This window comes from Lutra lutra, chromosome 9, assembly GCF_902655055.1.
Source record: "Lutra lutra chromosome 9, mLutLut1.2, whole genome shotgun sequence".
Taxonomy (NCBI): domain Eukaryota; kingdom Metazoa; phylum Chordata; class Mammalia; order Carnivora; family Mustelidae; genus Lutra; species Lutra lutra.
In genome coordinates this window covers 118,737,338-118,752,279 of record NC_062286.1, presented here as the reverse complement: position 1 = coordinate 118,752,279, position 14,942 = coordinate 118,737,338, and the positions used below count along the sequence as shown (strand labels likewise).

The 14,942-nt window shown below is 48.2% G+C and overlaps 1 protein-coding gene across 1 annotated transcript; it reads right to left on the bottom strand.

Moving 5' to 3' along the window:
- Positions 1-4,749: 4,749 nt before the first annotated feature.
- BPIFA2 (BPI fold containing family A member 2) lies at positions 4,750-14,437 on the bottom strand. The gene is made up of 8 exons (XM_047746795.1): positions 14,406-14,437; positions 13,446-13,615; positions 11,387-11,531; positions 10,631-10,738; positions 9,351-9,500; positions 6,778-6,859; positions 5,632-5,695; positions 4,750-4,790 (listed from the first exon to the last, which is right to left on the bottom strand). Exons 2-8 carry the CDS (start codon positions 13,600-13,602, stop codon positions 4,750-4,752), a joined length of 747 nt encoding a protein of 248 aa, XP_047602751.1. The 5' UTR covers positions 13,603-13,615; positions 14,406-14,437.
- Positions 14,438-14,942: the final 505 nt, after the last annotated feature.

Sequence of the window (14,942 nt, the reverse complement as noted above, 5' to 3'; positions counted from 1 at the left end):
ATTTATTTAACTGGATTAAGCCTTCAAAATTGTAGCCTGTGCTACAGTTTTGCACTCTAGTTTCTTTCTTTTTTTTTTTAGTGAGAGAAAGAGAGAGTGGGGGAGGAGCAAAGGGAGAGGAAGAGGGAGAATCTCAAGCCGGGCTCCATGCCCAGCGTGGAGCCCCATGTGGGACTCAATCTCATCACCCTGAGATCATGATGGGGCTCAATCTCACGCCCGTGAGTTCAAGATCTGGGTCAAAATCAAGAGTCAGCCACTTAACCAGCTGAGCCACCCAGGTGCCGCTGCACTCTAGTTTTTGGATTATTCAGGATCCAGTCAGGTTTTGCCTTTTTCTACCCACATATTCCCTGATGATAGTTGTTCCCTCACCTCCTCCAAATGTCCTTTTCTTTCCTGAGGCCTCCTTCATGTGGGTCACCATCTCCAGGAAGCCCTCATCCCTCTTTGAGGTCTGGGCTGAGTAGGCTAGGAGCCAGAGTTGGTTCCAGGGTGCCGGGCTGCCAGCAGGAGAATGCTGCCTCACTTCTCCACCCTGTCACCTTTCCCTTCCATTGGCCACGTTAGTCACCAGTGGGGCTGTGTGGCCTCGGCCCCCGCCCCCCACCATGTTCTGGCTTCACTCACTTAGGAGCCCCACATTTGGTCCATAGCATTTATATCCTCAAGGCCCAGGGATCTGGCCTTGGTCAACAGAAAACAATGACAAGTCTCCCATACCCCCAATCCTGGCTTTCTAGAATTTTCCTGTACACCTACCTACTCAGGTGTCCCAGAGATGGTGTCTGGTTATTGTGTAGAGAAAGAAGGGGTTCATTCATTCATTCACTCATTCATTCATTCAACATTTGTTAGTGCTTGTACTGTATCTGGTCCTTCTCTGGGCCCTGGAGCTGCTAAGGAGAGGGAGGTACTTGCCCTCAAGGAGCTTGCAGGCTCAAGGGGCAGACCGATGAGTAAGAAAGGTGAAAACCAGACTAGCCAGAGTTGACACTTTCTAAATGTTCTCTCCGTATTGGACAGTAATGGCAAGGTCGCTTGGGTAGGCCTACGTGTTGGGAAGCACAGGGTCTTTTTGGGAAACGAGGAGCAGCCTTTACTTAGCTGGGTGTTGACTGCTGAGCAAAATTTTAAGGCTGAGCAGGATTTAGCTAGAGAAGAAGGTACTGTGTCCTCAGTAGACTTAACAGCATGAACAAAGGCTTAGCACAGGCTCAAGCTAGCTACTGCCCAAAGAAGCCCTGAATTTTGAGACCTCCTTTGTGTATTTTTTTGTGAGAGGTGGGTTTGTCACAAAATAGTGAGAAGGGAAAACTCACCGTTCTTCCCTGGCTGGAAGGGAAGCCCCAGCCCCAGAGGAGGATGACTTTGGATTAAATCCAGCTTTGCCTCGGACCAGCTGTGTGGCCCTGGGCAAGTCACTTCACACTTCTGAGCCTCAGTTGCTCTATCTTCCCCCATACACTGCATCACTCAGAAAAAAACAGAATTCAATGAGAGAATGTACATAAAGTTTTAATGCAAGGTTTCTCAACACTATTGACATTTTGGCCTGGATGCTTCTTTATTGTGAGAGGCTGTCCTGTGTATTGACTAATGACATCCCTGGCCTCTACCCATGAGATGCCAGTAACATCTCTCGCCCAGTCTGTGACAATTAAAATACCTCCAGACATTGCCAGTGTCCTGTGGGGGCAAAGTCACCTTAGGTTGAGAAGCAGGCGTCTAATACAGGGCCTGCTATGGAGTAGGGGCTCCATAAATGTTTATTTTCTTTCCCCTTCCAGTCTGGAGGGAGCATTAACTCTTGTCCTGTTGGAGCAGAAAGGGCCACTGTGCAAATAGGGAAATAGGCTGAGAAGAGAAGTTAGCAGCCTAATGTCACACAGCATGTTACTGGCAGAATGAGGTAGAATAGAAATAAAGTAGCCTTGACAAAGAGACCCCAAAACACAATGGTTTAAATAAGCTAGCTCATTGCGTTATTGCCACAGGGCCCAGAGATAGGGGGTCAGGGGCTGTTGGAGCAGCTCTGCTGTCTTCAAAGCGGGGCTTCCTCCTCTAGATCTCAGGCAGTTGTTCCACTTTTTCTCATTTCTAAGAGAAGGTCAGGAGGGGACAGGAGGGAATGCTCCCTGTTTTTAAGGAAGCACAATGCCCAGGGTCGGGCTTGAACTCACAACCCTGAGATCATGAGTCACAGGCTTTCTGAGTCACAGGCTCTAATGGACTGAGCCAGTGAAGTGCCCCTTTCTTTAATTTGCTGCATCACTTCTGCTGATATGCCATTGGCCGGATCTTAGTCACATGGCTACTGCAAGGGAAGCTGGGACATGTAGTCCCTGGCTGGGGGCCATATGCCCCGCTAAAACCTGGGGAAGGAGAGAAAAATGGTCACTGTTGGGGATGCTGGTAGTCTGGCCATAAAGATGGGTGAAAACCCAAGATCTCCCAGGACCATGGTTCTTTCAACCACATCAGGGCTTTCATCAGTCAATCAACAAACACAGGGCGGTTATAACGGCAATTTCAGCATGTAGAGGGGACACTCATCTTGCACTTGCTAGCTGTCAGGCCCCAGTTACACACTTCCCACCCTCACAACAACTCGGCAAGGGAGGTTTTTTTCTGCTGATTCCGTTTGACAGGTAAGAAAACCGAGATTCCCAAAGGCTAAGTAAATTGCCCAAGATTTCAGGGCTAGAAAGTGGCAGGGGCCCTGTGGAGCTCAGATGGGTCTGAACCCCCGGCCCTTGCCCTGTGCCCAGCAGCCCCTCAGCACAACCTGAACTGAGGTCTGCACAGGATTGCTCAGGAGAGCTGGTCTGTGGCCCCTCCAGGCCACCCCAAGGGCTCAAGTGTCCTCTGAGGTCACTTGACCCTGTGAGGCAGCTTTCTTCAGAGGGAAGGCCCTTGTGGAAGGGGTGGCAGGCTCCTCCCTGCAGGGCAAAGGGAGACTGGGGCCTGCGTGTAGGCAGAATAGCCTCAGGAGGTTCTCATCTGTCCTGGGCAGAAGACAGCAGCGCCTGTGGGGGGCTGGGGAGGCAGCCAAAGTGCCTGGGCAGCGGCATGTAAGCTCTCTGAGCAATGGTTCTCATAGTCATGTGTTCAAATCCTGACTCTGCCACTTGCTCACTGTGTGACCTTGATGAGTCACTTTACCTTTGTGAGCCTTAGTTTCCTCATCTGTTAAATGGGGACAAGAGTAGTGTCTCCTGGCATTCTTAGGAGTTGGTGAGGTCACATGTGCCAGCAAAGGCAGCTGTCCATGATGGTGGTGGTATTAGCATCCCAGAGTGATGCTCTCTTGACCACAGCCAGGCACAGCCTGGGGTGAGCTGAGTTCTAGGGTGTGGGTGGAGGGGTCTTGGCCAGAGAGAGGAGCTGGTCTCCATGGGATGGCTGAGCACCCTCTAGGTGCTTGGCTTTGCCAAGCAAGCAGGGACCTGTGCAGCCTGGCTGGTAGGTGCACAGGTGGTAGGAGGCAGGTGAGCCACGGCGTTGAGAGACCATGGGTGTTCTCAGGTGCTGCTTGAATTGATCTCCCTCGCAGGGGAAATCTAGCCCTTCGGAAGGCATGAAGGGGCAGGCTGAGGTATGGCTCAGGCCCCTGATCCCGTGTCACTCGGCCCTGCACTCCTGAGCCCACAGACCCAGTGTGCCCCATCCTCCATAAGGCCTCTTAGAAGTCTCTGGAGGGGAAGGGAGAAAGGCCCTGGGTGGGCTTACCCCAAATGTGACTGTCCCATTCTCACTGCCTGCCCGGCCCAGGGTAGGCTCTCACTAAATGCTTGCTGAGCTTGTGAATGGATGAAACAAGTCTGCCACTGCCACCAACTGGCTATGTGACCCTGGGTCAGTCTCACCCTCCCCTCTCTGTGCATCAGTGTCCCCATTTATAAAACAAGCTGAACAGCCCCAGAGGTCCCTTCCAGCTCCTACCCAGGTCTCTACCACCCTAGTTGCCCTCTCCCCCTTAATCCCAAAGGAGGGATAAAATGGGCCACACAGAAGGGTGCAGAAATGGTCTTTTATTGCAGGGGGTGGAGGGTGGTGAGCACAGAGGCTGCTGTCCCGACTGCAAGGAATCGTCTCTGGGAGGGTCCCTTCTGGCTGTGCTCAGGCTAGGGGTGGCAGCACCTTCCCAGATGGAGATGCTACAAGGGACACCATCGAGCCACTGGGCACCGATCTGGAACAAGACCACAGCTATCAGACACTGCCACCCAAACTCCTTCCTACAATCCCTGCAGAGTCTAAGGCCTTGAAGAGGGGGCTGGCATCTGTGGTTGGGGTTTGTCTCTGGCACCTAGCCCTAACCTCTCCTCCCCTTATTGTCCTCTCCTCTCACCTTAGGAATAATGCAGATGTGAAAAGACTGATCATAGGCCAAGACTGGAGCTAGGGTTCAAGGCTTAGTGTAGGATTAGGATCATGGATCAGTCTGAGATCAAGGTCAGGGCTCAGTCTATGACTTGAGGTCATTGCTCAGTAAATCACTGAGGTCAAATCTCAGTCTGTGAGCAGGATCTAGGCTCAGTCTGGATATGTGAATAAGGCTCAGGATGCAGGGTATGACCAGGATCAGGGCTCAGGCTGGGGCCAGGGTCACAGCTCAATCTATAACTAAGATTAGGGTTCAGCCTACTGTTAAAAAAAGAAGAGGAGCCTCATCCTCTGTATGAGGCACAGAGCCACCCCTTACCTTCAGGTGGGCATCACCAGCAGTCCTCCCCATCTCCCTCTTCAGACATCATTTTGCGGGTGGTTTTCCTTTTGAAATTTATCTGAAGGAATGAAATAAATAGCAGACCTCAGTCTCCAATAGAAACCAGACTCCGATGGCTGCTGCTCTCCAGTGGGTCAGTCTGAAGCCATGGGACCTCAGGCACGTCAGTCCACCACTCTGATCCTCAGTTTGTTCACCTGTAAATTGGGTATAATGACAGTAACCACCCCACAGGTGGTATGGGGTATGCAAAGCACAGAGTGATTGCCCAAGGAACTGATTTCTGGCTGTTTCCGTAGATGGGCCACCTCCGGGACCCTGACACATTCACTTACCTCATTTCTATTGCTTCAGCGTTCCCAGCAACCCCAGCCTTGTCTAGAAACTCAAAGGCCAAAGAAAGCTCCTGCATGGCTGGAGGAGAACCCACAGCTTTTCATAAAGAGTGAAAGGGAAGGGCAGGTGTTTACTAGTATTGCCTACTGGATATTAGACTCTATGCTTTTTCTTTTCATCCACTCATCACCCTCCAGTGTTTATAATCTTGGGTTCACCCAGGAGGAAACTGAGGCTCAGAGAGGCAGAGCCACTTGAATAAGTCCCCACAGTTGCTAAATAGCAGAGTCAGAATTTGAACCCAGATCTGGCCCATCTTTCTTTCTCACATCGTTCTGCCAGGAAGGTTCTGTGGATTTAAAGAGGGATGATGGTAGAGAGTTCACAGAGGCCTACAGAACCCCCTCGATCCTGCCACACTCTCCCAACTCTCTCAGACTCTGGGTCCTCCTGCTTCTCCAGGAGTCCCTGACCACACCTGCTCTGGGGTGGGCCCAGGGTACACACCTGCCCTTGGAAGGCTGCAGAGAGAAAGCACCCCTGGTCCCCAGGCTGTAACTTACCAATGGTGTCCTGAACAAGAGGCGCATCCAGGGTGGAAAGTAAGGCATGGATCAGTGGGCACACCTGAGGGGGAGGGAGGGAGAGATAGAGAAAGAGAAGGAGGGAGGGATGGGTAGGTGCAGGAGAACAGATCATTATCAACTGGGGCCAAACTGTCAGCCACCCACCAAGATCTCAGAAACTTTGACCCTTAGGATTCTAGAACAATAGAAACCTAAAAGTCCCAAACGGGAGAACCATAGGATGCTAGAATTCTAAATCCTTAGAACATTAGAATCCTAGAACCCTGAGAATCTAGAGTGTTAACATCCCAGAACCCTATACTCTTAGAAACCTTGAACTTAGGAACCCTGGAATTTTAAGAAATCAGATTGGGTCCTGGGAACCATAGAGCAGAGAGTTTTTCACTCTGTGTCTGTACAATTCCCTGAAGATGTCATTAAGTGCCCATTCTGATTTGAGCAGGGCTGGGGGGCTGCGGGGTCAGTTGGGGGGGGGTGCTGAGAGCCTGCGTTTCTAACCAGCTTCCACATGAGGCCCCCCGGGCTGCTGGGCAGAGGACCGTATTTTGAGTCCTGAGGCTCCAGTCCAATGAGTGATGGAGCCATCTGGAGGATTTTTCTTTCCTAAACCCAGAATCCCAGCCTCCTTCCAGAAGGACTGATTCAGACTCTCTGGAACTTTGGGCACGCAGTAAAAATGGTTTTTTGTGATGCATAGATGAAAATACCAGTTTTATAGGTCTGTTATGTTTTTAAATTAATTATCTGAATGATATGCATTTCTAATTATGGTAGAGATAGTTTTCTTTTTAAAATACATATTTAAATAAGCTTGAGTAAAATTGTGTTGTCTAAAGGAGGACCACACTAGCTAAAAAGGCATATTAGGAGTAGCCTAATGGCTATTTGGCAAATGGCCCAAACTTGGGATCCAGTGATTTCAGCTAATGTCGGACCTCTGCTCGTTGTCTTTCCCTCTCCCCAGGCTGAGTAGAGGGGCACAGGTTCCAACTGACAGCCCAATGAGGAGTTTGCCCCCAGAAGAAAAGGCACCCAGAGAGTACAGTAGCTCCTGTAAATGGCACACGTGCCCCCCACCGGCCCCCAGGCATGGCTCTGGGCCCCAGGGAGTGGAGGACTCACATCCTTCTCTACCAGCTGGGACACGGTGTTTGTCAGGGGGCTGATCATGGTGTTCACGGTCTTCCCAATCATAGCATTTTGGCTGGAAAAGAGTAGCGACTGATAAAACCGTGGGCAGAGTGGCCACACAGTGGGGGTGGGCGTGGGGGAGGGGGAGATGGCTGAGCGCCTGGAAATCAGGTAAACCCAGGAGTGCTGCAATGCCTTTCTAACCACAGCCTGAGCCTCTATTCAGGGGCTCCCCACTTCTGACCAGAGGCTCACCTCAACCTGTGAGAGTCTCATCACAGCCTTAAGATCCCACTCTTTGATTTCAACACATGTATAGATCACCACCTGCATGCCAGACGTTGACTACGCTGAGGACATGGGGATGAGCAAAGCACAAATAACTCCTCAGCTTGTACCTAGACACCAAACAGGTCTTGCTAAGGCTGGTTCCTGCCCACCTTCAGCATTCAGCTTGACTGACACCTCCTTAGGGCAGCCCTCCCTGACTGCTTGCCTAAGGGAGGGCTTTGTGTCAGACAGTCCCGTTACATGTACTGCTCTGCTTAGAGCTCATCGTGATCTGACATTTTCCTTGAGGGCTCTTTACTGATGGACTGGACACTCATCTGTCTGCTTTACCCTCAGGACAATAAACTCCGGGAAAGCTGGGTCCTTGTCTGTTGTCACCAATAAATTCTCCAGAGCTCAGAGCCTATCTGGAACATAGCAGATGCTCAAACATTTTTGGCTGAAAGAAGGACTGAAGTAAACATAGAAGTAAATATAGAATGATGGGAGGCCTGGGTGGCTCAGTTGGGTAAGTGTCTGCCTTTGGCTCGAGTCATGATCCTGGGGTCCTGGGATGGAGTCCCATACTGGGCTGCCAGCTCAGCGGTGAGTCTGCTTCTCCCTCTCCCTCTGCTCCTCCCACCCCCACTCATTCTCTCTCTCTCTCAAATAAATAAATAAAATCTTTGGAAAAGTAGAATGACAGCTTGTGACAATTACTGTGGAGGCCAAGAGTAGATGATTTTGAGGGAGAAGAGGAAGAACCCTTTTTAGAACCTGAAGTTTGAGAAGTACGTGGAAGTGAGGGGAAAGGTGTTCCAGGAGGCCAGAAGAGCATGTGTACAGGTCTGGAGGTGGGGAAGAACTTGTCTGAGGTGAGCAAAGGCCAGTGTGTCTGCAGCAGAGTGAGCGAGGACTAGAGGGCAGTGGTAGGAGAGTTGAGCCTGGATGGCTGTGGGAGTGCTTGGGCTGAGCGATCTTGGGCCACAGAGTGGAAGACCATTTCACAGATGCGGACACTGAGACCCAGAGCGGCAGGATGAAGTCCCTGGGGCTGCAGACAAGGCAGTATCCAGCAGGGCTCAGAGCTTCTGTTTACATCCCAGCCTTACCCAATAACATCAGACAGGAGAGCCTTTCTTTGGTACAGGGGGTTGAGATCCCTTGATCAGATTCCTTGAGGGGGTAGGGTGGAGTGACCTCTGCTCATGGCCCTCAGGGCTGAGAGCCGAAAACCCAGCCTTGTTTCTCCCAAAACCAACCTGCCCCCGGTTTTGAATTCTAGACCATTCTCCAACAGCTGCCTCCGGGGTCACCCTGCCTCCCCACCACCCTCTTCCTCCACCAAACCTGCCCTTGCAAGCACACAGTTTAGTAAGTAGATATGGAGGGGCGCCTGGGTGGCTCAGTGGGTTAAGCCTCTGCCTTCGGCTCAGGTCATGATCTCAGGGTCCCCATTGAGCCCGCACTGGGCTTTCTGCTCGGCAGGGAGCCTGCTTCCCCGCCCTGTCCACCCCCTCCCCCCGCCTGTTGCTCTGCCTACTTGTGATCTCTCTCTCTGTCAAATAAATAAAGAAAATCTTAAAAAAAAAAAAAAGTAGATATGGGTTAACAGGGATCCATGATTTCAATGGAGAGGATTCGGTTTGTAAGATCTCTGATTTCGGGAATTTTCCAAATGAATGGGGGACTCTGGGGACAATCTGAAATTAGAGCCCCTGGTAAGCATTTACTTCTCCTCCCTCTCCCACATGGAGGCAGGAAGGAAAATACAACTTACTATTATTGTTATGGTTGCTGAGGGATATAACATAATGATAAAGGGGTCAAGTTTTCAAGAAGCAGTAACAACCCGCCATGTGCTGCGGGGAACAACAGAGCCTCCGAAAGCAGGAAATGGGTTTGACAGAGCTGCCAATGGATCGGCGGCCAACACTCCTGTCTCGGGAATGGTGAGAACAAGAAGACACGGTCAGCATGGATGTCACTATCCCCGAGGGCTGAGCGTGCACCAGGCTCTGGGCTCAGCACTCTAGTTTCCCAGGTGGTCCGGTCAGCAGCTGGGGAGGAGACATTCTTGTCACCTTCAGGTTACAGGTGGAAAAACTGAGGCTCGGAGGGGCTAAGCTGTTCACAAAGTTGTAAGTCTGTAGCTGATACCTGAACCAAGATCTGACTCCAGAGCCTACGTTCTTTTGCTACGTTGTGCCACCCTATGGGTACAGGGATAGGGCGGAAGCAAGGGTCCTCAACTCCTCTGAGTGCCCCGCTCTGCTGAGATGGACGGGCCTCACCTGTCCAGCACGTTGAGCGAGATGCTGTCGGGGTCACTGCTGCATTTCCCTATGATCACTCGGGGGGTGCCGGTCTGGGGATCGATTGCAACTCTGACAGCAGTCAGGAGGTCCAGTGAGGCCTTCAGGTTGACCTTGCCAATGAAAGGCCTGTAGGAGATAAGATTCCCAGTGAACAGAGGTCTCCAAGACCCCCTAGGGTTCCTCCACCTGTGTGGATATTTAACCCTCCAGCTTGTCTGTGGGTAATGTCAGCATCATCTGGATTCTTAATGGACATTGACATTAAGGGCTTCTTTGCCCTTCCACGTGGATTTGGTGTGTACAACAGTTTTATTTAACACCACCCTAATAATGAAAATAATAACAACAGTTAACATTTACTAAGGGCAAATGATATGGTAGGCATTTCTAAAAAGCATTTTTTCAGGACACCTGGGTGGCTCAGTGGGCTAAGTGTCTGACTCTCAATTTTGGCTCAGGTCATGATCTCACGGTCATGAGATCGAGCCCCATGTGGGGCTCCCCCCTCAGCGGGGAGTCTGATTGAGATTCTCTCTCCCTCTCCTTCTGATCCTCCCCGTCCCCTCTCTCTGTCTCTCTAAAATAAATAAATCTGTAAAAGAAAAAAAAAATTTCCTGGATTAATCCATGTCGTCATTACAGCAATACCATGAGGTAAAAGTACTATTATTATCTTTATTTTCAAAATGGGGAAACATTGGTATAGAGAGGTTAAGTAACCATCCCGAGATCTCATAGCTAATGAAGGATGGAATCCCTGGGTCCTCAATTTCTCTCCTTCCACTAGTGCTCATTTTCCTATCTCTCTCTTTTAAAGTAATCAAAATGCTTTAAGATTATCTTCTTCACCCATGCCCTTCATTATATACTGTACACTACTATAGATGCTGAGCTGCAATGGTCACTGTTACTTAAAGAGAATCTCAAGAGACAAAATACTGCTGGCAGAAATTTTGCCAAAGAGTTATAAGTGCTCATGTCTTCTCAGTTTTTCAGATTTTACCATTAGAGAAATGCGATGATTTCAGAAATATTTAATGGAGGATTCTTTTCAAAGAGACTTGGTTATGGCCAGAGTTCATTAGAACATTTCAAAGCTTCAGATTTTAGAGCAGGGAAAGGCCCCTTCATGTACAGTTCAGGAGACTGAGACCCAAGGTCACCCGGTAGCATGGGAAAGAGCCCCATTCCAGTGTGGAGATCATTGGCCTTGCTGCACAGCTTCTCCCAAATTCCAGATTCTAATGCATACTCACAGGGCCAGGGTGACATTAGCAACGACGGGGACCCTTATGTTAATGCCTTCGCCATCAGGAGTCAGTTCCACTTTGATTTTCAGGATGCGGGAGTTAATGATGTTCAACCTGTGTGAAAGCCACAATTTCTCTTTGGCATTCCTCAGGCCAGCCGTGTTCTGAACACTTCTCTACCCCAGCATCAGGCTGAGCATTTGGGCTTCACCACTTTGGCCTTCACAATAGCCCTATTCAGAGGTTTGTCTCTCTCCACGTTACGACATGGCTTACAGTTGCTCAGACGGATGTAATTGCCCACAGAGATTCAGGGAGGAATAAGTGCCAGAATCAGAATTCGAACCCAGAACTGTTTGACTCCCAAACTCCACGCATGAAGCCAGCAATAGGTATGAACTTGTCTTCTCTCTCCTGAAGGGGATTGGTACTTTCATCCTCAGCTATATTTGAAGAACATCTTACTCCTTGGAAAGGGGACCTCAGGCACCACCAAAGAGTGGAGGTAAGGATTGAGAGGATCTTCACCCTGATCCTGAAATTACATAACACGGAAGCCCGAACCCATGAGATACCCAGACTGGCCCTGCAGCCCTGCCTCTAATTTGCTCAAGCTCTGATGAACCTGGCCTCAGACCACCTTGACTCTGGGGGGACAACAAGGTTTATCAACCTTTCTGTCTTTGACCTTAAACTCACCTGCCAAATATGTGTGTTCCTTTTTCTTGGAGCAAAGATATCCACCTTGAAGCATCAACTCACCCCATAGTCTCATCCTTAGCTGGTTTGATCTTAGAAAAAGCATCTTTCACCAAGTTCTTCACTTCCTGCACCTTCTCCTGGGCCAGGTCCCAAGCCTTGGATTCCTGAAGCTTCTGGAAGTCAGCGGTCAGTTTCTGAACGACAGCTAAAAAAACAACTGCCATTTAGTGTTGTGCATCACTTATGGAGCAGTGACTATGTACCAGACACTAAGTAAGACTATTTGCCTATGTTATATCATTTACTTTTCATAATAACTCAGGTGAGGCAGATATGGTTATTATCTGCGTTTTCAGATGAGAAAATAAAGGATCAAAAGTTTAAGAAATGTGCTTAAATTCATGCGGCTCTGGAGCCTTTGTTCCTTCCATGCTGCCTTCATACTAATATATACTCGTCATTAATAAACAAAGTAATCAATTAACCAGGCAATTCATATTGCTTGTACACCAGCTTCTATTTGTGACTTGAGACAGGGGAGAATGTCTATTGCTCTAACTGAGATGTTCATGCAAGTTTGAAAAACTAGGTCAAACAAAAAGAGAATAAGAAATAGAGAATCTAGAATCCAGGAAAAAGTATGGTCCACCTCATAAAAGTGGCAAATGGGAGTCCCAGAATGACAGCTTTGCAGCAAGCCCAGAGAGCAATAATTCATACAGGAGTATGAAAACAAAGTGTCTTAATGGAAGGGCTCCAGAGAAAAGAGGGATTAGATAGACATGGCAGATATAGAATAGTGCATATGCAAAGAATTAAGGATATGTGTGTAGCAAATAATTCAAGTGAAAAACAAGGCAATTATTAACTCAAGGAAAAACAAAGGCTGTACAAGAGAAGAAATGTTAACTATGGTTCTCCAACTTGGCTCTGCAATGGATGGTATCTACCTAGTTATAATGGTATAACAAATGGAGTTCATTTCAATAAAACTCTTTTTGGTCCCGTAACTCATTAGGTGACCTTGATCCAGACACTTCTGTTTCTGAACTCAGTTTTCCCAACAGTGAAATTGGAGAGTGGTCCCTTCTTTATCTTTGAAGCTCTAAGCCCTAACAAGACCTAAGCCCTGACAACGTTTGAAAGGTAGACATTTATAGCATTTACTTCCTCCTATAATGTTTATCAGTGTGCTAATGTTGAAAATGAAAAGAAAGCCAAATTCTTTTAAGAAATAAGAATCAAAAAGAGACATGATTAAATGTAAAGCTAGGTGGCTTTAAAGCTACCTAGGCTGAGTTATGGCTAATTTCCTTAATTTCCAATGAATTAATACATGTCAGTAAGAAAACTGAACAGCCGGGACACCTGGGTGGCTCAGTGGGTTAAGCCTCTGCCTTGGGCTCAGGTCACGATCTCAGGCTCCTGGGATCGAGCCCCGAATCGGACTCTCTGCTCAGCAGGGATCCTGCTTCTCTCTCTCTCTGCCTGCCTCTCTGCCTACTTGCGATCTCTCTCTCTGTCAAATAAATAAATAAATAAAATCTTTAAAAAAAAACAAAACTGAACAGCCTAGCAGAAGAATATGCTATAAATATGAACAAAATATTTATGCTAAAATATGTAAATAGCTAATAAAATATTTAAAAATGAGTGAATTCTTTCATAATTGGAGAAATGCAAAGTGAAATGAGCTATAATCTTTTATCTATGATATTAGCAAAACTGTTAAGTTGTCCATACCGGTGCTGTCAAGGGAGTAGAGAAAAAGTCGCTCTCCCAAAACTTTTGGAGAGAATATTAATGTAGAGGATTATTTGTCAACACCTCCTACAATTTAAATTGTGCATACCTTCCGAACTTTTGAAACTCCACTTTAGGAATTTATCCTACGGATGTATTAGGAAAAACTTGCCATGATATAATATATAAGAGGATATTCACTCGAGATTGCCTGTTCCCAGAAAAATAAGGGAATGAACCAAGAACTGAACAGCCCCCTTTCTCGGTAAACCCCCCATAAATAGCATCCCCTGGTGGCAGCCTCTGGTAATGCAGGGATAGCATTTAGGAGGCACGAGCCTAAGTGCCACTGATCATCACTTGTGTCATGACTCACAATTAAGTGTATTGTCAACGGTCTCGAGTCCTTTCTCAACAGCAGGTTTCAGCTTGTTCACAGTATTACTCAGATCGTTGCCAAGATTTCCAAGAAGGGATGCTGAGGTCCCAGTGAGCAGGCCGCATACAAGAACAAGTTTCCAAAGCTGAAGCATCTTGTCTTGACACCTGAACAGTCATAGGAGGGACAGGAGTGAGAATTACGCAGATAAGCACCCTTGATAAGCACCTATTACTTTTAACTTCACATTCCTATAAGATAGATGTGGTTCGCTTCTGTTTTACAGATGGGCAGTCAGTTCAGAAACCTAGAGCAACTTGTCCAGAGATGCACAGCCAGTGAGTGGAGGAGCTGATATTTGAAAAGTCACACTTAGCTCCAAGTCTGTGCTCTTTACGCAAAAGTCCTTTGTACATGCTGGCTCCTCTGCCTGGAACATCTTTCCTCATCTTTGCAATTTTACCTAAGTCATTTCCTACTGACTCTCCAGCTTCAGTAAGACACCATGCCCTCTGAGAAGCCCACTCTAGGCCCCTTCTCTTCCCAGAGTCGAGATTAGGGGGTCCCACCACATCATCCTGCTGTTTTTGTTCTCTGATCAGAGTTCTGGTGCCATTTAGTGATGACTTGTTTGTCTTTCCCACAAGGCTGTGACCTCCTGAGGGGAGAGATCACAACCCACTTTACTATTCACTCTCTAGCCCCCAGTAAAAAACCTGGACTTAGTTTGGAATGAGAAATATATATTTGCTGAATAAAAGTATGAACAAATAAAGGGACACCATGTCATGACCCTGCATTGCTCATTAGTTTGATGCTTCTAATAAAATTTATCTCTTAATATGTTACATTCAAAATATTAGCTAATCCAAGTGGCCCCATACTTCTGCCTCTTGCCCTCAAAACATTCTGAAGATCACCATGTGGGGTGCCATCGGGGGAAAACCCACCACTCACAGGTTTGGAGGAGGATGGTCGTAAATCCTTGCTCCTCTGTATGGTCCCCCTGGGATTCTGCTGAGTGTTGGTGGCCTTTATATGGTGGTGACAGGATGGGAGGCTGCCCACAGAAGCTAGCGCCGGTTCCAGGGCCATCCAGAGAGATTCCAAAGTAAATAAACCCAGTCCAGGATGAGCAGAGAGATTTCTAACCAAAAGGTCACCCAGGATGCTTGAACTGAAGTGGATGGACATGTAGAGACCCTTTCGCCAAGGCTAAGACAAAATTCATGGAGCCTCCAGCGGCCAGCCAAGACAGCAGCCATTGTGAATGGGGGTTGAGGTAAAGACTGAGAGTGGATGAACAGGAGAACAGTCTGGTGAGAGGACCCATAGCATTTATGCGGCTAATTCTGTCCTCACTTGGGAACTGAGGTATAGAGAGGGGAAGCAACCAGTCTGAGGTCACCCAGTAGGACAGGTTCAGAGGTGGGGCTGTGACTGTGGCCCACGGAGAGTCAGGGTCTGTGACGAGGGAGGTCATTCTGCCTAACC